We start from the raw sequence: 25,029 nt of genomic DNA on the forward strand, positions 1-25,029 counted from the left end.
TTATTATTATTATTATTGTTGTTGTTGTTGTTGTTGTTATTATTACTTTTTCGCCTTCCAGTCTATGCAATTCTACACTGCTCACCAGCGCCACTAGTGGTGAAAATGTTACATTGGACATCTGTGAGGGACTCGATATGAGGCGATGATTCGGCACCGATATACCCTTTCCAGTGTGTTTTTATTTTATACACAAAACCTTTTTCCTAAACTGTCTGACTTGTTATTATTATTCTGTGTTCTACATATTAAAACTTGTTTTGGCTCTGAGTTGCATTATTTCCTCCTGAATGAACTCGTCTGGCGAATTGATTCGTTTTGAAGAGTCGACCCAAAAAGAGCCGAGTCCTAATCGAATCACCCGTAGCAGCAGGACGCACACACACACACAGACAGACACTCACATGCGCGCGCGCAGGAACATTTCGGCACTATGCTGCCGCTGCAAACGCCGAGCTTTAGACCAAAGGAGTTCCACCATCCCGGAGAGCGACATCAGCCTTACTGATGACTTTTTTTGTTGTTGTTGTTCCATCCAGACCGTGGATAAAACTAAACGATGCACGGTTTCCGAAGCCGAGCAATCTCAGGAGCGCGCGCACTGCGCTCTGCACGCGCCAAGACTAAAGACTTAACACCAGATCTAAATAAATCCACTTCTGGATTTTATTCCCAGAGTTCCACAACGAGATCCTAGAACTCCCGACACGACATGCGCACGGAATTCTTCATCCTAACCTCATCTTAAAACATTGCACTGGATGAAAAACCCGCTCTGTTTATTTGTGCGTATGTGCGCGCGTGGCTATAGATCTATGTATGCATGTGCGCGAGCGTGTGTGTTTATTTCATTCACGGGATCCATATTTGCAGAGAAAACACCCTGGAGCTGTAGGACAGGTTTAAAACCCAACATTCGTGCAGGTAATAACATTTTAAATTATTTCTGTTAAATAGAATTTTAATTGCATGAATTATACCAATCCATGGTGCAAGCTGGAAATGAGGCTTAAAACAACTTCTTGCGCCTTCATAAGCATTGGGTTTGCATTTTATTGAAGCCATTTCATTCTAAACACTTGGTGAGGATTAAAGCAGCAATCTGGCAATTTGGTCCCCTGTCAGTTAAAGCTGTGGCGTTGCATCTTTAATGGCTTTGAGGTGTCTGATATCTACACTGCAACTCTATCATCTCTATTTATTTGTCTTATTTGTGTAGATTGCCTGTATTTTGGCTCCGTGCTTACGTGAAGGGGTTTAACTCCTCTTATAGGCTGCAGGGAGTCTCTGTTTGAGATACAGAGCAACCAGAATTTACAATAAAAATCTGATCAACAAGACATTTTAGAATATTTGTAGAAAATAGACGTATATATTAGAGAGCAACGAATTCAATCACTGTTGCATGGTGTAGTTGTTATCCCCTATGCATTATGCATGCATGTTATTGTATAAGATAATAACACACTATGTACAAATGTGATATATATATATATATATATATATATATATATATATATATATATATATATATATATATATATATGTGTGTGTGTGTGTGTGTATAGTATACATGTACGTCAGTAAGCGTTTATGCGCATACATTTAATATGCAACACTTTTATTCAGCATAAAATATAAATATGATTTACAGACATTTGTATATACAGTATATGGAGTCATGGAATTGGTTGTTATTGAGGTCCCCCCCCCATTCCCCAAGAAATAAGATGGTCAAAATATTAAAATGCTGTAAGTTATATAAATAATGACTAGTATGAAGATTGATGCAATTGGATCAATCAAGAGCAAAAATATATTACATATATTACATATATATATATATATATATATATATATGTATATATATATATATGTATATATATATATACACATATATATATCAGAAAAAAAGAGCAAGCAGTAATTACTGTAACTATTCAGTAATTGACAAAAATAGTTATGCAAAATTTGTTTTACTAGTCATTAAAACAGCATAATTTCAGTAAGTGATTAAACGTAATTAGGTTGTGTTTTTAACATGCCACCTTTTTTTAGTATACCAATTGAAGCAGTTTCTGTCAAATCCGCTCTTTTCTCTTTGCTCTGTTACTTGAAGGATGTAGCCTGTGTAATGATTTAAATAGCTGCCAGTGTTTATTGACAGTAAAGCTGTGCTTGTGCTGAAACAGAGGTACATCTGTGCTTCCAGCCTTTTTAACAGGACGCCCAACACATTGATTTAAAGGAAGCGGTCTTACTGTCCTCGAGGCTGGGAATCATTACCACCGAGAGAGTGAGCTTACTGCCCAAGCGTCGGAACACAGACCTGTCTGTCAATGTGGCATTTGACAGATTAACCACCTTGGTGCCCTTTACAAGTCCAAAAGCAAGGAGTGTTACAGAGTGTCCTCTCCTCATTTGGAGAATACTGTATACTGATGACTTGCTGTGCAAAGATCTTATTATTCCATTTTCCTTTGCCTTCATGAAAAGCCAACGGTTCCCTGTAAACCTTCACTGGCTGTGGGTTTCCATTTGGCCATTTTGTAAAGCATTCTTGCAAAAAAAAAAAAAAGAAAAGAAAAAGAAAACTACTAACACTAATTGTATTGTATGTTGTATTTTAATCCTGATGAATTGTTAAAAATTCTATGATTTTTTTCTACACTTCAGCAAGCTAATAAATCACTATCATAATGTTGCTGAAGAGAACACTTATCTATTTTGTGTTAATACAGGGAAATGGACCCAAATGCCCCATGCGAGCGAAGCTGTGTCATTCAGAGAGTGGCCGGCTGTGACCAGAAAGGAGCTTGTCACTGATAAAACTGCCAAACGTGCTGTTTTGGTCCACATACTTAAATCGGCCTTCTCTGGCCTCCGACTGAAAATGTGATGAGTTTGGCTATCACTCTCAACCCAAGCATGGATGGAGGCAAGCAAGGGCGGCACACAGGCTAATGAGACCATTGGTCTTGTGTTGGGAGGGCTTAGGAGAGCCAATTACAGGAGGATTACCCACTTTTCTCCAGCATAGCTCTGCCGTGGCAAGCTTCAAGAGCCGTTAAAAACTTGGTGGAATTTACTTTATTTACTTTTTTTTTTAATTGCTTTACACTTGCTGTTCCTCTGAGCTGTTTGTGTTTTCTCCCCTACCAAAAATGGAGATACAGATACGTATACGGAATAAGGATGTGATGATCTTTATAAGACCATGGATACCGATCCTACTAGGCCTTCACATGCAGTTTTCCTGGGCTACGACGTGCCCAGATGAGTGCCGCTGTGACAGGACCTTTGTGTACTGCAATGAAAGGAGCCTAACATCAGTGCCTCTGGGGATAGGTGAGGGTTACAAAACCCTCTACCTCCACAACAACCAAATCAACAATGCTGGATTTCCAGCAGAGCTGCACAGTGTTGCCTCTGTAGAGACGGTGTATCTCTACGGCAACCAGTTGGACGAGTTCCCAGTCAACCTGCCTAAAAACACGCGGGTGCTCCATCTGCAGGAGAACAACATTCAGACAGTTTCACGTGCAGCACTGGCCCAGCTCCTACGCCTTGAAGAGCTCTACCTGGATGACAACTCTATCTCCACAGTGGGTGTGGAGGAAGGGGCTTTCAGGGAAGCCATCAGTCTCAAAATTCTCTTTCTAACCAAGAACCATCTCAGCAGTGTGCCCATCGGTCTCCCTGAAGAGCTCAAGGAGCTGCGTTTGGATGAAAACCGGATAGCTCTCATCAGTGATGATGCCTTTGAGAATGTGACAGGGCTTGAGCTCCTCCTTCTGGATGGAAACCTTATGACAGATGAAGGTCTGGCCCCAGGAGCATTTCAGGGTTTAGGCAACCTTAAAACCCTGTCTATGGCACGCAATTCCTTGACGGTCCCTCCCCCTAACCTGCCCACCCAGTGTTTGGTCAAGCTCAACTTGCAGGATAATCTGATGAATGAGATCCCTTTGACGGCCTTTCATGGCCTGCATCGCCTCGAGAGACTGGATATCTCCAACAACCAGCTGCAGTCTCTCACACAGGGGGTCTTTGATGGTCTCCTTAGCCTGAGACAGCTCACTGTTCGAAACAATCTTTGGCTCTGTGACTGCAACATAAAATGGGTCATATTGTGGTTAAAGTCCTTGCCAGCCACGCTCAATGTCCGCGGCTTCATGTGCCAGAAGCCTGAGAGTGTGCGTGGTATGGTAATCAGAGAGCTAAACTTGGAGATAATCCAGTGTCCCAGCAGTACAGCCATAGTTCCACGATCAACACAACAGCCCACACACCCCTCCTTGCCTACTGCTGAGTCAGCCACTGAAACAGGCTTCTCAACCCCAAACTATGTCCATACTCCTAGCTCTGCACCCATGTCACCTGCGCTGCCAACCAAGCATGAAGATAAAGAACTGAGGACAGAGATCCCTGAGGATCCTGTGCAGGAATCACTCCGTGTTTCCTTCATCGTCTTAAATAGCACATGCGTCCAGGTGAACTGGATATCTACCTTCACTGTCACAGCATACAAGGTGACCTGGGTCAAGATGGGTTACAGTTTAATCGGGGACCCTATGCAGGAGACTATGGTTGAAGGGGAGCAACAGAGAATACACCTGACCAACCTGGATCCCAAATCCGTCTACCGAATTTGCGTGGATCCTCTGGATGCTTTCAACAATTATCACACAGGAGAAGACACGATTTGCTCAGAGGTGATGACCAAGCCGGCCTCCTACGACTTGGACGAGAAGGCAGAGCAGGCGAGCCAACAGGACATCAGCTCATCTCTGCTGCTGGCTGGCCTGATCGGAGGGGCCGTGCTTGTCGTCCTGGTGCTGCTGCTTAGCATATTCTGCTGGCACATGCACAAGAAGGGACGGTCGTCCTCATCCAAATGGAAATACAACCGAGGGAGGAGGAAAGACGATTACTGTGAGGCAGGCACAAAAAAGGATAACTCCATCCTGGAGATGACCGAGACTAGCTTTCAGATAGTTTCTTTGAACAACCAACAGCTCCTTAAAGGGGACTACCGAATTCAGCCCATTTACACTACTAATGGAGGCCATGACTACAGAGACTGCCAAGTGGCCAACAACAGTACAAGCTACAGCAAGAATAGCGTTCCAGTTTCTAACCCTTGCCATACATGATGGTTTTCGAAAGGTATTAATCCTTTGTATTAAAAATTTCGACTTAAATACGCTGTACAGTATATATTTCAAAGATGAACTGTAAATGCTGTAATTTATACTCTTATCAGTGATATCGCCTTCTTTTGTATTCCGAGTAAAATGCAAAAACAATTTATGATGTACTAGTTTCTCCTGTTGTATTACTACTGCGCTTGTAGGAATCCATCTGAGTATCATAAACTGGAGTATGTATGCAGATAATTGTTTACATTGTTGTGCACAAAAATCACAGAAAGTGCCCAGAAATATATAGATGATTATCTAGATTTGGGGGGGAAAATGATGGTTAGTAAGGTCCTGATTGTGAGTGAGTATGCGTGAGAAACTGATTCACGTTATTTATGCTTGTCTGACTTCTTTGTTCTTTAGTTGTACCACAAAATGGCATTTTTGTTTGTTTGGTTGTTTCTTTCTTTCTTTCTTTTCCTTACATTAATCAGCACCTTTTTCAAGCATTGTTCATTAATCTGACTTCCAGATTCAGCTGTTCAGGTTAAGTGATCTGCAAAAACAGAGAAAATTCTACCTGCAAAAAAAAAATTGTACCTGCCTGATTTGTTAAGCGAAGCAAGAAAAAAAACGAGGCTGGTGATAAAAGATGTACTTACTGTGTGTACATTTAATGGATGGAAAAACAAAATGAAATGTATTCCACTGTGAAAACCACAACTGCAAAGTTTGAATTAGCACAGTCTGACATTTTAACTGTACAGCTCTCTGTAAGGAAGACTGATGATAATTGTCCATTATCATTCTGCTTCCGGAGGCAACTTTCTTCACAAACGGCTTTGTGTATTTATTATTTTTTTTGACTAAATTGGCCAGGTAATAGTGTCGTAAAGCATTAGACTGGAATACATCAGATCAGGAAGACTCATTGCTCGGCTGGTTTTGAAAGCTTCTTATTTTTTTAATTGCTAATTGTCTTGCTCTGCAAACAACTCTGTGAAACATAAATATCCAAAATATGACCAGGTATTGTTTCTTTGCATATAACCATGCATTATTTCCAAGAATATCAATAAACGTTGTCACAATGTTGACTAGAGGAAGTATTTTAAGCGTTCTAAGGAACTGCTTTGTTTTGTGCGTCCTCTTGACTGTTATGATAAACCAGCTCATAACGCTGTCACGCCATGTCATGAATGTCAGATTAATGTCTATAGATTAGGTTTTACGATGCCATTTTATCACGGTTTTGGTCATTTCGACGAATCAATCAAGACGATTCTATTATGTACAACAGATCGCCATGTTGGTTGGATAATTGTTTTTTTTTATTTATTTATTTCAAGGCAGACTTTCATTGTATCATCAGTGTAATTATGTACGTTTAGGCTATTCCTTCTCATACAGTACAACAAATGAATAAAAAAACAAAACAAAAAAATACAATCAGAAGTAGTTGCCAGAAATGTTATGCCAGACAGCACTGGGTTGTTGTTGTTGTTGTTGCACTCGTTTGAAGAATTGCATTATTAGTTTGGCTCCACAAAGTATGAGCCGTGTCATTTCACAGCTAATAACTTGCACACAATAAATAACGCAATAAACCCACCAGCATCCCGCCAATTCACCCCCCTCCTTCTCGGCGCGACCTTTTCGCTCGAATCTCTCAGGGTCTGTGAGGAGACAGTAATTAGCTATTAAATCTGCACATCTGGGCCCTCCAGCTGTGTGGTCATCTCAGAATGAGCTGCTGGATCTCAATTCCGCAGCTCTCTCCAGAGTGCCCCAGAGACCAGAGGGATGCTCAAGTGCAGCTCGGTTATATTAGTTCAGTCACCGGGTTCAGAACAACAGCCGCTTGTAATCGCAAACAAAACCCTGCAGAACAGCGGGCAGCGGCAGCTCCATTTATTCCAATCAATTAATACTGGAATTTCAATTTGGTTGCAGATTTTCAAACCAGACCGCTATTCCCTAAAGTCGGGGGTTAATGGGATTCGCTGCGTCTCTGTTTTTCTCATCGAGATGTGTTTCAGGAAGTGAAATTAATAATCAATCAAAAGAAATAGTTACTAACACTTTCTCTGGAGCTTATGACGATCATACACCATTATACTTGGGCTAATAATTTCTTTTTTTTTCCCCTCTAATAAGAAATTCCCTGCTCATTAATATTCATAACACGTGTCACTATTTTATACTTCCTATATAAAGTGATGTTACATTGTATGGTACAACCTTTATAATGAATAACAACCTGTTCAGAATGATAAAGCAACTAAAATATTTATTAATCATTATGAAATGATTAGAAATTTGTAAAACATCATCGTCCAAAATGTTTATATTATGTTATTATGCATTTATAAAGCATTATGAATGCGTTATAACAAGACAAGAACACATTCCTTTTATGTATCCATAATGTATTATTAATGCATTATAGAATGAGACGAACATTCATTGACTGAGTCGCCAATTTCTTTGAAGGTCATGTTTTTTATAAACTGTGAACATGACATTAGAATCCGTTCATAAGCCGTCGTGAATGTTTTGATTATTTGCACTACATTGTTATTATTTGTTATGAATTGCAGAAAATGATTATGATCACTTTACATTATACGTAGTGTTTTGAACTCGTTTTAACACTAATACCAAAGAAAACATAACATACAACAAATGTCATAAATAAAATATACACTGAATAAGTTCATGTCATATTATAATGCCTTCATAAGGTATTATACACATGGTTATAATGTGTACTCAATTTTAAATATGCATTAAACATTATACCTATTTACAATTGGCTAAGGTTAATCTGATATATTGTAAGTAGTGTTTATAAAGCATTATATTGACAAATTCCACTTTACATAATGCATTATAACATGATATAATGGTAATATAATGTGTTCTAAGCATTACTTATGTTTTTTTTTAAATAAATTATAATCGCGTATAATTTTAACCTAAACAATGCTACAAACAGTGATGATATGTATATCTGTATATATGACTTGTGTATAAAGCTTTATAAATGCATTAGAACATGCTATGAATGTTTTTAAAGTGTCATTATACATATGGCCTACATAGATAGTTATATAGTGTACTGTACAACCATTTAAAACTAATAACGACTTTTACATAATTAGATTTTAATTATTTGAAAATGAATTAGACTTAATTTTTTTTTTTTTTTTTTTTTTTTTTTTTTATCAATTGATAACAGGATGCATTATAAGTAGTGAAGCAGTGCCCATAATGCATTATAGCATCAACACCAATACCTTTTTTTTATTTGTTTGGTTTTTTTTATTTATTATTATTTATCAGGTAATCACATCTGGATAAAACTTCTCTGTGACTAAACGTAATGCACTTAGCAAACTGGGCCTACATTTGTGTAGTGTTATAATGTGTTATAAACAAGATTTGAGCTTCAAATTCATTCCGATAACAATTTATTAATGGGCTATAAATGCACTATTACTTTAAACCATGAAATCTGGCTATTATAAAGGTATTGCATAAATAATTTTGCTAAGGTGTACAATGCTTATGAATGCATTATTACTTGCTATAAATGTATTTGCACTCTAGGTTATTATATACATATAAAGTGGTTTGTAAAGTGAAAAGTGACTATGAGCGATAAAATGATTCCTCAATATAAGTATGACCAATTACCATTTCTATGAAGGCTGTATTAACTCATTATTACAATAATAACTTCAGTATAAGGGCTTTATGAACTCTACTAATGCTTCATAGAGCTCATAAACAAAAGTGCGACTATCGATATAAAGCCATGTTGTGTATCGAACAACGTTTCTAATAAGAAATGACCCAAGAATAATTCTAAAGCGAAGGTGAACTTTAGTATACAGTAATAAACACTTTATAAACACTCAATTTTAGATTACATACAAAAGTACATCCGACTGTGGTTTGAAAACATTAACAAATTAATTGTACTTTTGGTCTGTTTATAGTTACATTATAACATTAGATAAAAAAAGCAATTTATCATCTTACTGATAAACTGGAGACTCCATAAATTTTAAATAGAAGTCTCCTATTCATCTTTATATAATAATGTTTATAATCTGTTTCTCTTTAATTATAGCTGTTGCTGTAGAAACTGAAATCGCAGTCAGAACTACGATGGAAATTAATCCGTACATTCTGACCAATCAGGATCGAGAATTCAACATCGCTGTGATGGAATGAATTGCAGTATGATTATAAGAAGTTATTGAGGAATCAATGACACTTTATGGGACATTATTAGAGTTGTATTTTTTAGAGTGAGTATTTTTTGACTTTCCGTTGACTGTGCGTTTTCAGGCCACAGGTTTATAAAGCTATGTGGCAGATGGATGCATGTGGGAGGCTGGGGTATTCATTTCAAACTGCTGGAGGGCCGTGGCAGGGTAAGACGTGAAATCTGTGTCACAATGGATCTGTGCTTCGCCTTGGGTGAAAGAAACAGAAGCTGCGGTAAATTGAATATACGCACTGTAAAGCATGCCGTTAGGAGAGAGTGAGAAATACAGCCCGGCTTCCGTCTTGTTCGACATCAAAAGACTCAACATTTATTCGCTAAATGGCGTGATGTGGATCGTTAAGTCCGACGCCGTTGACCCCCGTCATTCTCTGAAGCCATAACTCAAAAGAGTCGCTCAGAGTTTGCAGGTCAAGGCATCGATAAATGTCAAGACTGTTAATTAGGCATAGGCTAGGTGTACTAACCTGCGACAGTGAAGCTAGCACTGATGTGTTTTGTTTTGTTCTGGAAGTCTACCTTTGAGAACAATAGTGTGTGTGTGTGTGTGTGTGTGTGTGTGTGTGTGTGTGTGTGTGTGTGTGTGTGAGAGAGAGAGTGTGTATATCCATCTGCCCACGCTTCCATCTGATGCGTCTAGCTCTACAGTGTAACTCCAGCGCTGTCCAGCTGTCGAGTCTGTACACAGCCAAGTATCGATCGTTCCCTGTTCTTCGGAATTATGAAAAATGGACAGGATTTGAGAGCAATTCAAAACCAGGAGCAAGTCCCAGTTCTCTATCTGAAAATAAAATACTAAATAAAAACGACAAGGAAAGGTCAGGATTATATACATATAAATATATAAATATAAATATATTCCTGTTTAATCCCACTGGGAGATCATTTGGACCTGCTGAAGCTAAAAAGTTGATCAATATTTAATGAGCTAGAATTTCACAAACACCTCCTGCTTTTCGCACGGAAATTGGAACATGTGCCCGGCTTGGCATAAATAGAACGTCTCGTAACGTATTACGAATATATTACAGTTGCTGTGCGAGTCGAGCTTGGATTGTTGGCAAGAAGATAAATAAATCATAAATAAAGCAGCTCCGAGATGACAAGTCGGCTGCTAGGTATAACAGAAGGTAAGGTGTGCTCGGGTTGTTCGGACGATTCAGAGGGTCTACATCTAAACATACAAGAAAAACATACAGACTTTATTTTTCTTGCATCCGTTCCCTGATTGCTGATTGGATAATCAGCCGGGAACAGCACCCAACTCTCTAGGGGGTAAATTTAAGATTCGTATGGTATAGAATACCTACAGCTAGTAATGAATATTCATGAAGGGCACAGAAAGGACACCGTTTCTCACAGAGAAGTAACAGAAACATCAAGAAACACGTTAAATATTATGAATTATGAAACGTCAGAAAAAGTCACAAAAGTTTACTGTTAGCTTCAAAAAAGTTTTATCTGTTTATAGTTATTTTATTTTTTTTTTATTAAAAGGTCCACTAAGAAATCAGGAAAGCACATATCCGTTGCTATAGAAACTGCAATCGCACTGGGAACCTTAATTGGTCTTAATCCATTCTTTTAGACCAATCAGAATGGAGAATTCATCAGCACTGTGGTATTATAATGGATCGCAGTATGATTGCAAGACGTTATTCAGGAATCAGAGTTAAAGCTAGAAGCTCAGCCAGTCAGCGATCTAAGACCTAAGATCTAAGAGGTGTTAGCATGAACGTTGAAGCTTTGGAAGTTGATCTGTTTGAGTAAAATGAAAAAAAAAAACTAATCACAAAAGACACTGAATATTTTATACATACATCATACACAAATTTCAACAAAGCAAAAAAAAAAAAACGCACACCACCAAAGTACGACTGAAACTGAGTTGTTGTTTTTTTTTCAACTGTATCCAATTTTCATAAAAAAGTATAACTGGTTTCTGTGAAGCTTAAAGGAAGTACCAGAGATTGTTAGCTGGAAATATCCTGCGAATGTGACTAGCTAGTACAATTAGCATGATTTGCTCATTTGCTAATAAACCGTGTACACAGCCTAGCATAGAACTTGTTTAAAAGCTAAAGTGGTGTGCGACAAGCCTCGACACTTCCTAGTACAAACACAGGGTAAAATTCTAAACCGCCGCCGCATCACTTTTGTTAGGGGGAAAAGTAAAATGTTCACAATTACAGGTCACACTGATTACAATAAATGTTGATATGCAAATAATACAAGCTGGATTTTTGGTGGTGGTGCTGTTGTTAAGGTGTGCTTTATTGAGATGACTCATTCAACCTGGTATTTAAAAGAAAAAAATATTCATTAGACTCCAATCTGACACATTTCTCCAGATAAAGCTGATGATGTGGAGCTTCGCTGCGATCCCCAAGCAAGCCTTACAGTATCTGTAATGACTTGCTGATGCATGTTTAACTGCTAAAGAATGAGCCGAGCAGCCAAACAAAATTCGGCTGATGCACTTTATTGGCAGTAGAGTTAGGATAGACGGGGAAAAAAAGATATCAAGTCTGATTACGAGTCTCATCGATAATTACATGTTGCTAGAACCGACTATATGAGAAATATTAGGCATGGAGAGCCTTCGGTGCAAATTTCCACCCAAGCGGAAGTTTTATAATCAAGTCATGAATGTTTGATGTCAGGTATTGGGACATCTTTAGTGGTGAAGCTGGTTTGATGTTATTTAATTAACTTTTTTTTTTTTCCAAGGATTAGCAAAGAAACCTTACAAAGATGCACAAGACCTCAGAAGTTCTGTGAAGGCCTTCGTCCTTCAAGGGCAGCATCACATTTTTTGGTTCTTTCCTCATTTCAGAACGATCAATTAACCAAAAATGTTTAAAAGTATAAAATCCATAAAATATATGTATAACGCGGCATATTTTACATAGCTTCATATGCACAGCTTAATGGGTAGAATGTCAAGAATTTTAAATTTGCAATCAAAAGAAAATCAAGAAAATTCTTATTTTTTAAATTATTTTATTATTATTATTTTATTTATTTTTTTTTAATTATTTGCGTTAATGTTTGGTCATGCATCTTGTGTAAGCATTTCTTTGCCAGGTCTCTGACCTCGTGCGGTCGGTGGTGAGTAAATCTTAGGTCTATTTCGAGTAGGTTGAATAAATAAAAGAAAAACAAATCTTAGTTTGTTAGTTAAATATTACATTTAAATACTTGAAATGTAGAAATATGAAAAAAGATTTAGAATCTTTTTGAAATCAAATAAATTGTATTGGGTCTCAGAAAATAATGATGTCTGCTAATTTTTGTAATTTATTATAATTTATTTTTATTATTTATTTATTTTATTTTTTTTTTTTAAAGATTTTAGTAGTTCATAAAAACAATATTAAAACTGCCCTGGTATCAGAATTCACATCTCAAGCATCTTCAGTTCAGTCAGTTGGATTTTTTCTCCATGTTCTCCAGTTTCTTCTGACCTCTAAAAAGCATGATGGTTGATTTCACCTGTATCTCATCCAAGGATCTCACTCAGCATCGATCATGAACCTGCCCAGGATAACATGGTAAAAGAAGCTGAACGAAATAAACGAATGACTCGAACTGGTATTGAAGAAGTTTAAATCATCTCCATTGGTCTTTAACCTTGGAACTGTTTTGATTGTAAATCAAACAAACAGAAGTTCTTAATGCGGTTCCTGCTCAGGAACTCGGGATGTTCTGCTCAATTAGTTCATCAAGTAACATCAAATCAACTCAATCAACTCATCAAATCAAATATTCCCTCAATCTATATAACATTTAGTACACAGGAACAAATGATACCAGTTATCAGATATAAGTTAGCTAATTCGCTTGTCTCCAACATAAGACAACATGAAGGTGTCCATGGTTTGTTCGTTTTTATTTATTTATTTATTTATTTATTTATTTATTTATTTTTAGATTTCTGAGGTAAGTCGACACGCAGCACATGTTGTGGAAGCGGTTGAGTTTATTTTAAAATTGTTGAAACGTGAAATCGATGGCACACTTAAACATAATAAAATAAATCTGATGCACCGTTTTGGTACAACACGCTCAACACAGATACACAGAAGTCATCTATTCCGGACTGATCAGCCTTTCATCTTTTTTTTTTTTTTTTTGCCACAAATCACTCTTTTCCCCTGATCACGTTAAGCAGCAGCCACATGAGAGAATCACTGACGCTTCATTTCCCCTTCGATCTCCTGAATCTTCTCAGCGTATATGTGTGGACTCTCTCTCTATCTCTCTCTCTCTTTCTCTCTTTCTCTCTCTCTCTCTTTCTCTCTATCTCTCTATTCAATCCCCTTCCCTTGTTCCTGTTGAACACTCATCAGTGCTCGCAGCTAATAAGAAATCTACAACACAATGTCTGACAAGTCATTTAACAGATCAAATCACGAGTGAATCACGATAATGCTCTCACCCGCCCCCTCAAGCCAATATAGGCTTAATTGTAAATTCCATAATAAAGTCATTTGGGGGATATTTTAAGGGGAATATTTGATAAAGCTGTAATGGGATTCTCATAAACTATACTATATGCAAATTTGGATGTGGGAAAACATTCACATGCTCCAGTCACCAGAGATGCTGTTTAATTTTCTCAAAGAACTTGAAGCTCATGGATGAGATACGTAGCCAATGGAAACTGGCCTGTTAAATGATTTGCATCAGGCGCTTTCACACCTATTAGTGATTCTAATTCAGAGCTAAATTGATTCCTTTGATTTGTTTATTTGTTTTGGTTCATACTGAATCAGACCGAAATTGATTCCTTTTGTCCATTTGTTATTTGGTTTAGATTGGTTACAGAATGAATCAAAGTGAAATTGATTCCTTTCTTTCAGTTGCTAGTTTGATTTCACACTAAATCAAAGATAAATTGATTCTTTTGCTTTGTTTGCTATTTGCTTTGGTTTTACACTGAATAAAAAAATACATTGATTCCTTTATTTCTTTTTTATTATTATTATCATTTTGTTCTTTGGTTTCACACTGATTCAGAACTAAATTGGTTCCTTTTTTATTTTTATATTTGGTTTCACAATAATTGAAAACCAAATTGATTCCTTTGCTTTGTTTGCTATTTGTTTTGGTTTCACACTGAATCAATGTCCGGTTGATTCCTTTCTTTCAGCTGCTGTTTGATTGAATTCAGTTTCACACTGAAACAAAACTAAAATTGGTTTTTGTTGTTTTGTTTGTTTTATATACTGAATTAAAGTTCAGTTGATTCTTTTGACACCCTTGTGATTTGACTTAGATTGGTTTAACACTGAATCAAAGACATATTTAATTCATTTGATTCACTTGTGATTTGATTTAGTTTGGTTAACCCTGAATCAAAGATCATTTGATTCTTTTGATTCACTTGTGATTTGATTTAACTGTGGTTGGTTTTACATTGAATCAAAGTTCATTTGATTCTTTTGGTTCAGTGGGTATATGACTTGGTTTGGTTTCACACTGGGAACTCGGCTTAAATTGAATCACTGCTAAATTTAAAAAAAATTGCTTTCAGGCTTGATTGAGTTTCACAAAGAATCAGCGATAAAATGATTCTTTTGGTTTGTTTTCTATTTACTTTGGCTTCATTCTTAATGTTTTCATGTTATCAAGTAACTATTGAAGGAAAAATTACGAAGCACTGACATATTAGACTCCAATAAATGTTCAATAAGTGCCGTTACTATAGAAACCATAAGATGTACATGTGCGCTAATATACGGAAGACCTCTGACCTGTCAACTTGAAGCCAGATTCAAGAATTCAACAATTCTTTAATGACAATGTATAATGTCTTTTTTCCTTATTTATAATTGAACACTATGTGCATTTGGCTCCATTCACCCACTGCCCAGGCTTTAATGGGTCATAAAGCTGAAATGAACCATTTCAGTGAACCAATGATGCTCCTAAATCCATTTTATCCCAAGACTATAGTGAATTAGGAAAGCTGAGGATTAATCTAAATGATGGGAATTGATTGAGGCAATGCAGCCTCAAAGGGCCTCAGAAGAATTAAAGCAGGAGGAAGTGTGACTGAAATATAAAGCGAGAGAGAGAGAGAGAGAGAGAGACAAAAAGCGAGGGAGGTGGTAGAGAGACACGCTGCAGTTTTTATAATTAGGATAATTAGAATGTATATGCTTTTGGCAAATTTATTTCATATCTATGAACAAAAGCAGCCAGTAAAATGACAGCAGAGAGAAGATCCAGAAAGCTTCGCAACACGATCGGACTTTAGAATGAGATTAGTCCAGTGTGGATTTAGTGAAAAAACAAATACAATCCTTCATGTGATTATGTGATTCATATGGAAAAGTGCACTGTTAAAAATAAAATGAACATTTTAAAATAAATGAATCTTGTGTTGAAAAAATCATAATCAAACACAAAAATCTAAAACTAAAAATGAAAAGAAATAAAAAAAAAAAACATTCATTACATAAATAGAATGAAATAAATAGGTCATAAGGCATAAAAAGGAATCAAATAAAGAAATCAAGAAATGAATCATTCCTTTGATGAAAATGATTCAGCTTCAGGATGAAGCTTGTTTTTTTTCCCCACCATGTTTTAGGTAGTGTCAGAAAACGCTTTTTTTTGTAAAATACTGTACAACTTGTGTGATGATTTTAGTCATTCTGTTTGCTAAATAAGCTAAATCAATGGCTGTTAGCTTCTTGCACTTGTTAGCCACATTTGCCTTGAAGCTCTGCTTCAAAATTAACGAAGCAAACATGAGAAACTGAGCATGCCTCGTCTGATCCAGGGACGAATTCGTCAATTTAATTCCTGTTCCAGCTGCTTCCTTAATCTACTCATACTCGGTACGCGATGTCAGTTTCAGACATACACTCGTGGACGTTTTACAGGCGTAGCTTACCGTCTAATCGTAATACTAAGCTGACCTTTCATGTGTTCTTGTGGAAAACACTGAAAGCTACACGACAGAGTAGAATTTGCTTGCTGCCGCCGTGCTCAGGCGCTACGTGAATAAATGAAATGTTGAGGAATGCGTCTGTGCAATCTCCTCAATCGGATTAGCCGTCCTGTTCCAACATTCAGCGCCCACAGCAGCAAACTGACAGCAACATCTGAGCTCGCCGCTATGATATTTAATGCATATGCAGCCTGCTGCTCTGATAAAAAAAAAATGTCACGTTTTACCTCACAGCCAATTTCTCATCACAGGAAAGTTTAAATTCTGCCACCGCCAAGTGTTTTTGCGTTCTCCAAGATGTTTTATTTTTTTTTTTTGCCTTGGTGCCATACAGAGCAGCGCAGACTTTTAACCGAAGGCCACACCAATGACATTATAGTGAATTCAGACTGCTGTGGATTTCTCTGCAATAATAAAACAACAAAAGAAATATTCTGTTTTTCGTTTTTCTAATAACCATCAGAATCTGAAAAGAGACCAGGGATTTTTTTAATTTATTTTCCATTAACGACTAGCATGTTTATCCAGGAGGCATTGTGATTGGCTGTTTATACCGAAGGGTAAGCCTCATATTATCACTTTCATATTTCAAGCAGTGGCCTGTCTCTGCTGAGTGTTTTAAACCCAGCGGTTTAAACCCAGGGTCACATGAAGAAAATTGCTCTCGCTGTACCGAAAGTTTTCAGTCCACAAGCAAGGAGTGTATTATTTATAGCATGTTGTTATTGTTACATTTTCAAGCTCTCCCACCCATCATTACTCGCTTAGTCCGAAGTGTACTTGCTGACAGGACGTAGGGACGCATAATACATCAGCGAGTGTATTCATTTTTGTAATTCTGGCTGTTAATCATAAGACGATGACACAGTATGGCAGACACAGTATATGTATTGTGTATTAGAAATAAATACACTATAACATCAAGTAGCAAAAATATGTGTTTAGTCTGTTAGCCTGCTTAATTATCCAGAATAAAACCTACGAGACTAAACACAGTCTGGACTGTCTAAAGATTACCTGTTAGGACTCAGAACGGACTTTGGCCACGTGCAACTGTTTACGTTTCTCGTCACCTGTCTGCCCTGCCTTCGTCTGCTCCTCATCTTCTGTAATGTACACGGAACAGAGCGGACCCAAACGCAGGATAGCTAAAATAAACAGGGTTTAATAACAGAAAACACTAAACAGGACGCAGTCTAGAAACAGGACATAACCACAGTGGATGCCGCGCTGCATGAGGTAACGCGGCACAGTTAAATACAAAAAGACAATGACACAATAAGGATCAGGTGTGACGACAGGGAGGAGCAGACGAAGGCAGGGCAGACACGTGACAAGAAACGTAAACAGATGCACGTGGCCAAAGTCCGTTCTGAGTCCTAACATTACCAGTCTGGAAAAACAGATTAAAAACAGTCTAGACTATCAGAATAACACCTACCAGACTGAACATGCTATAAATAATTGTATATATAATTTTTATTATTATTATTATTATTATTATTATTATTAATAATAATAATAATAATAATAATAATAATAATAATAATAATAATAATAATAATAAAATTATTATTATTGTATATTTATTAATTTTTTCATCCAGACTAAACACAGTCTGGACTACCAGACTAAAACCTATCATACTAAACACAGTCTAAACCATCAGAAAGACACCTACCAGACTAAACACAGCCTGTACTCTCAGAATAACACCTACCAGACTAAACACAGCCTGTACTCTCAGAATAACACCTACCAGACTAAACACAGTCTAGACTATCAGAAAAGCACCTACCAGACTAAACACAGTCTAAACCATCAAAAAAACACCTACCAGACTAAACACAGCCTGTACGCTCAGAATAACACCTACCAGACTAAACACAGTCTAGATTATCAGAAAAACACCTACCAGACTAAACACAGTCTAGACTATCAGAAAAACACCTACCAGACTAAACACAGTCTAGATTATCAGAAAAGCACCTACCAGACTAAATCCTACCAGACTAAACACAGTCTAAACCATCAGAAAGACACCTACCAGACTAAACACAGCCTGTACTCTCAGAATAACACCTACCAGACTAAACACAGCCTGTACTCTCAGAATAACACCTACCAGACTAAACACAGTCTAGACTATCAGAAAAGCACCTACCAGACTAAACACAGTCTAGACTATCAGAAAAGCACCTACCAGACTAAACACAGTCTAAACCATCAAAAAAACACCTACCAGACTAAACACAGCCTGTACGCTCAGAATAACACCTACCAGACTAAACACAGTCTAGACTATCAGAAAAACACCTACCAGACTAAACACAGTCTAGATTATCAGAAAAGCACCTACCAGACTAAACACAGTTTAGACTATCAGAAAAACACCTACCAGACTAAACATAGCCTGTACTCTCAGAATAACACCTACCAGACTAAACACAGTCTAGACTATCAGAAAAACACCTACCAGACTAAACACAGTCTAGACTATCAGAAAAACACCTACCAGACCTAACACAGTCTAGATTATCAGAAAAGCACCTACCAGACTAAACACAGTCTAGACTATCAGAAAAACACCTACCAGACTAAACACAGTCTAGACTATCAGAAAAACACCTACCAGACTAAACACAGTCTAGATTATCAGAAAAGCACCTACCAGACTAAACACAGTTTAGACTATCAGAAAAACACCTACCAGACTAAACATAGCCTGTACTCTCAGAATAACACCTACCAGACTAAACACAGTCTAGACTATCAGAAAAACACCTACCAGACTAAACACAGTCTAGATTATCAGAAAAGCACCTACCAGACTAAACACAGTTTAGACTATCAGAAAAACACCTACCAGACTAAACACAGTCTAGACTATCAGAAAAACACCTACCAGACCTAACACAGTCTAGATTATCAGAAAAGCACCTACCAGACTAAACACAGTCTAGACTATCAGAAAAACACCTACCAGACTAAACACAGTCTAGACTATCAGAAAAACACCTACCAGACTAAACACAGTCTAGATTATCAGAAAAGCACCTACCAGACTAAACACAGTCTAGACTATCAGAAAAAACACCTACCAGACTAAACACAGTCTAGACTATCAGAAAAAACACCTACCAGACTAAACACAGTCTGGACTACCAGACTAAATCCTATCAGGCTAAACACAGTCTGGTCTATAAGCCTAAACACAGCCTGAAATACCAGGCTAAAAACTACCAGGCTAAATATACTAGGTTTTGGTCTGGGTTTTCAGAACGAGTCTAGTCTGGTAGCTAAGCCTGTGTTTACAGTAGTCTTGAAAATTTTATTCTGGCAGTTCAGTTAAGACTCTTAAGTTCGATAGTTCAAACTGTGTTTATTCTTGTAGTTCAGAATGTCTGGTCTGGGAGATCAGTGTGTGTTCATTCTAATAGTTTAATTCTGTTTTTACTATTTAGGGCAGCTTGTATAAGAGTAAAAAAATCCCTATCATGGTGCTATTTTCTAGAACTTCTTATGGCAGGTGATGAATGCAAAGAATAATGGATATGTATTCATTTTATCTTGAATAATAATAAATGTGTGTGTTTTTTTTTCTGGTTAATTTTACAACTTATTTTTTTCCCCCATCGTTTTTTCATCGGTTTTTCTCCTCCAAATTATCCCCCATTTCTACAGTATGTGAATATTACTTGCCACACAACAGAGAACTTCATTACCTGGAACACTTTTAAAATTATACTGCATTATAACTGAATTTCCTGCCTGGATGACCACCTGAGCCTCTTTCATGAAAGTTGTACTTTTCTATTAATAATAGCTTGCTTTTATTTCCTTTTAACTCCAAACTATATATAGTCACTTGTCTGGGGGAAAAAAATGACTCATCATTATCTTTGAAGAGCACACTCTCTTCTTTTTCTACAAGATTTCAAGGCTGAGCGTCTGATGAATAAGAACAGATCATGTGCTAAAATGTTTAGCAGTCAGGGTACAGACGTGCTGTTGTTTGCTAACATGCTGAATGCTAGTCGTGTTCTCATGGGTTTCTGGACACAGATACAGCAGTATTTCAATCCAGAAGTCCTGATTTAGGAGATGTCCAGGACCAGGTGGCATTGGTGCATGATCATAATGTTGATGTAATATTTTCTTCAGATTCTTTTAAATCTTGAAAGTAAATATTAAATCAAATACAGATTAAAAAATATATTTTTTTTCTGAAATAAAGGAAGATTAATTTTCCTTCTTGTTAGTTGATCTGTGGTCATGTGATCAGAGATTCCTCCATGCTCTGATGTTGGTTTTATTATAAGGCAGCAATTCAATTCAATTACATTCGATTTTATTTATATAGCGCTTTAAACAATGGACATTGTCTCAAAGCAGCTTCACAGAACATGAAATGTTTATGTACATTTATTTGAATTTATCCCTATTTATTGACGGTGGCATGAAAAAACTCCCTTAGATGGTATGAGGAAGGAACCTCGAGAGGAACCAGACTCAAAAGGGATGGCAAAGAGTGTGATTATAAGCTATTATAAACACTGGAAAGTGTGAATTACCTAAACACCTAAGAGTGTGATTATAAATAGTGTCCTTTCTACAGTCGCAATTAGAAACGTGTAACCAGGAGCCCCTGAGCAACTCATCTGTATTGATTAAGAAGTTGTTCTCCTCAAAGTCCTCATGGAGTTGGCCTTTTCTATCAATATTCGAAGTCTGAAATCTTCATGAAGTGGAACACAACTGGAGCTGGTACAATCTCTAAATAATCAACAATCTCAATCTCTAAATACGGTTTAGGATACACAGAAAATGGAGAGGAATTAGCATAGCTGCTGTTCATAATATTAGCTGTCACTATATAATAATATGTTAATATGCTTTTGAGCAGATGATCCCCGTATGCCCGGTGGTCCGGTAACATCCTATTCTATCGGTAATCTTTGTCTCGATTACAAAAAGAGTTCCTAGTGTTTGAGTGACAGTTGTGCCACTCCACAGTCCATCTTTCTGCTTATTTTGCGAACGGTATTTGCAGTGGATTACGCTGATACACCTCGTTTGGGTAATAGAGTTCATTTTGCTCTTGCTGGTGTCAGGAGGCATTAAGCAGTAAATTCCCCACATGTCAGAATGACACCTCTTCAACCTGAGGGATTTATATAGGTGGAAGGTCAGCTCTCAGATCTCTCATCCCAGGATTGGAAAACTCTTCATGCTACACGGCTAATAATCGGCTACAGGTGACCTACAATGACTAATCTCTGACGGCTGCCAAAGGCTCTTTAATAATGTAAATATACAGCTGAATAAACAAAAAAGAGGGCTGTTATTAGAGCATCGCTTCAAAAACGCTCCATCTGTGCTTTCTTTTACAAGCAGATTGCTAAAACCGAACACTTTATACACTTTTCTGTGAGAGACTAGTGGCTAAAACAATAGCCATAAAACTGGAGTTGGAAAAAGAACAACAAAATTTACACGATGATATAAAAAATATCTGTAAAATTTCACTAAAAAGCTATTTTATATGGTTAAACTTGAATAAATATAGTATTAGCATGTGTGTTACTCTTAAAACCAAGAGGTTGTTGAATTCTCAAGTCTGATTGGTCAAAAGGTGTGCACCAGGAAAGTCAGGTTTCTATAGCAACAGCTCATTCAGAGACTCATAATGATCCACATTATATGCGCAGTTGTTTAGCAAAAGTATAACCTAAAATCTGTGATATGGTGATTTTTTTGTTACAAATCGTTTATTTAAAAACCAATGGAAAGATTCTCGCCTCTCACCGTCGCTATTACTGTATATTGCAGCTTTAATATAAGATATTAAAAAAAACATAGATACATCTTTATTGTCATTGCATATTACAGATACATAGCAACGAAATGCTGTTTAGCATCTACCCGAAATGCAAATGGTAGAAAAATGTGCAAAGGGACAAATACAGATAAATATTTAAATAGATGTACACCAATATATAAACCTATGGCAGGTCATACAGTATGTGCATAATAATATGTGCATAGGGATTTATGCCAGTTGTATATACAGTGCAATATATTTAAAAAATATCTAATTATTTAAACTGTTATTTAAATGTAAACTAGGATAAGCAGTGGATTTTATTTACAGTTATATACAATTATAATTGATAGATATGATCCAAGAGAGTGTTGAGTGTGATTTCTTATCACATACTGTAGAGTTGCCGTATCACATTGTGATGGATGTTATGAGTAAAAACAGGAAATAACTAACAACATTAACAATCACATATCAATAATTTAAACATTACATTCATTTTAAACAAAGTAACACACTCCAGATTGTGCTGTTATGCACAACACATCTACCTGGGCATGCAACGCTTGTGTGTTGTGTCATATCACACCGACTCAACATGTTATACAAGTGTTGTTTCTTAAATATCAGCATGATAGATAGATAGATAGATAGATAGATAGATAGATAGATAGATAGATAGATAGATAGATAGATAGATAGATAGACAGGCTCCTGATGCTACTGATGCTCCAATGGATGGATAGATAGATAGATAGATAGATAGATAGATAGATAGATAGATAGATAGATAGATAGATAGATAGGGTCCTGATTCTCCGATTGATGGATGGATAGATAGATTGATAGATAGATAGATAGATAGATAGATAGATAGATAGATAGATAGATAGATAGATAGATAGATAGATAGCTAGATAGTTGTTATCAGAAGATCCTGTAAGTTGCGCGGTGGGGCCTCCATGGATCAGACCCAGTCCTCTAGCCATCACAAATTGGCCCGTGCCAAACCTGCCCAAATCCTTACACATTTTTTCCTGCTTCTTGTTCACTTGCTGCCCAATACATTATGTCCCACCCACTAACAGGTGCTGTGATGAAGATACCAGCCCACTACTGCCTGTTTGTACTATGTGTATAATAAAGGCGTCTGCCAAACACAATAAATGTCAGTGATCATAACATTCTGCCTGATCAGTGTACAGTGCTGTACAAAAGTCTTAGGCAGGTGTAAAAAAAATGCTGTATGTGAGAATGCTTGAAAAAACATAAGAAATGTTGCTTCAAAACATCTCAGAGAACTAACCACAGATCTTCTGTGGATGTTGGCTGCCTCAAATCTTTCTGTTTCTTCAAGTAATCCCAGACATATGCAATGTTGTTGAGATCAGGGCTCTATTAGGGACACATCATCACTTCCAGGACCCCTTATTTTTCTCAATTTTTTTTTTTTTTTTTTTTTGTATTTTGCTCAACTACCAGCTGTGACCAGTCACCACACTGCTCCATTCATGCTATGTTCTAATTCACCTGGTCTACCCAAATATCACAGGTGGTTCTTCATCAGGCTCCTGATGCAAACCTGAGATGACTAAGGCAAATGTGGTGAAGAAAAAGTGTTATTATGAATAATGTCCATTTTTTACAGTCATATACTTACAGTTGTGTATTGACGAGGAAGTTGTTGTCTTTAAAGACCACATGGAGTTGGCATCTTCTAGCAGAATTCAACTGGAGCTGGTACATCTCGTGTTGTCTCAGAATCCTCACAGGGTTAACCTTTTCTCACTGAAGGACCAAAATCTTCATTAAACAACACTGTAACCGTATTAAGGCGAACCAACCTGTGTCATGAAGATTTTTACCTCAGATGATGAACCAAATGCTGACGTGGATGATGCTGATTAACCAATGATGCTGATTTCACCTCATAATGAATTATCAGGTGTTTTTCTTTAATTCTGTGTTACATTAAATGCAGATTTCTCTCTTTTTACTTATGGGAGAAACTAAACACACAACCAAACATGTAGCTAAAACCCGGGTGTATTTAATAATCTGCCGTCTCACTTTATATGATCCTGCACGTTTTAGTATGAATCAGTGATCAGCAATTAGTAAAACTTGAGTAACTCTGCAAAATGAGTGCACTAGGAATGATAATTCCTCTGCTGAAATGTATTCATGAAAGCGTAATACATTTGAGGACCAGGGGAAAACGCATTAGCGCCCTGCAGAAATGTAAATAGTTAGATTACAGGTTGATGCAGTATTGAATCCATGGCTTTTAGGGTTTAATTTTAAGCCATCGGTCTCACTAACATCGGGCCTGGCTTTGCTTATTTATTTGTTTGTGCGGTGTGTGAAACTCTTATCTCATCAGCCGGGCTTTGTGCAGCTGTGTTTGCTTTTGAGGAGGGAAAAAAAAAATAATGCTGTCGTACAAATTAAGCACGTGTCTGAAGCAAGCTGATAAGATAAATCGCTCAGTTGACAAAATTAGACCCACCAAGAAAGAATGCAGCTGAGCTTTTTGGGGGATTTTATTTGTATGTTTTTTCGAGCCAGAAGATGGAGAAAGAAACAGGTGATTTACTCCAGGCTAAATAGAAATTAGTGCCATGGAAATAGATTCATTCCTGCTGCCGTCCAGGCTCCATAGTGAGCGTCCATATTTCCCTCATGCTCTCTGGAGTTTGTTTCAATAATTAAATCTCACCTTAATCGTCGCAATTTTAATCAGCGGTTTTGAGTGAGAAAGTTATCGGTCATTACGCAGATCTTCAAGCCTCTATTCAGA

At 37.1% G+C, this 25,029-nt stretch overlaps 1 protein-coding gene across 1 annotated transcript; it reads left to right on the plus strand.

Moving 5' to 3' along the window:
• Positions 1-396: 396 nt before the first annotated feature.
• Positions 397-8,081, plus strand: si:dkey-87k14.1 (leucine-rich repeat transmembrane protein FLRT2). Its single transcript, XM_060880472.1, has 2 exons — positions 397-924; positions 2,742-8,081. The coding sequence occupies exon 2, from the start codon at positions 3,165-3,167 to the stop codon at positions 5,154-5,156; it is 1,992 nt and encodes a 663-aa protein (XP_060736455.1). The 5' UTR covers positions 397-924; positions 2,742-3,164; the 3' UTR covers positions 5,157-8,081.
• The last annotated feature ends 16,948 nt before the right edge of the window (positions 8,082-25,029 follow it).

This window comes from Tachysurus vachellii, chromosome 10 (genome assembly GCF_030014155.1).
Source record: "Tachysurus vachellii isolate PV-2020 chromosome 10, HZAU_Pvac_v1, whole genome shotgun sequence".
Classification (NCBI taxonomy): Eukaryota; Metazoa; Chordata; class Actinopteri; order Siluriformes; family Bagridae; genus Tachysurus; species Tachysurus vachellii.

Bases quoted from the DNA above. Each gene is read 5' to 3' on its own strand.
- si:dkey-87k14.1 (XM_060880472.1), top strand. From the start codon at position 3,165: ATGGAGATACAGATACGTATACGGAATAAGGATGTGATGATCTTTATA.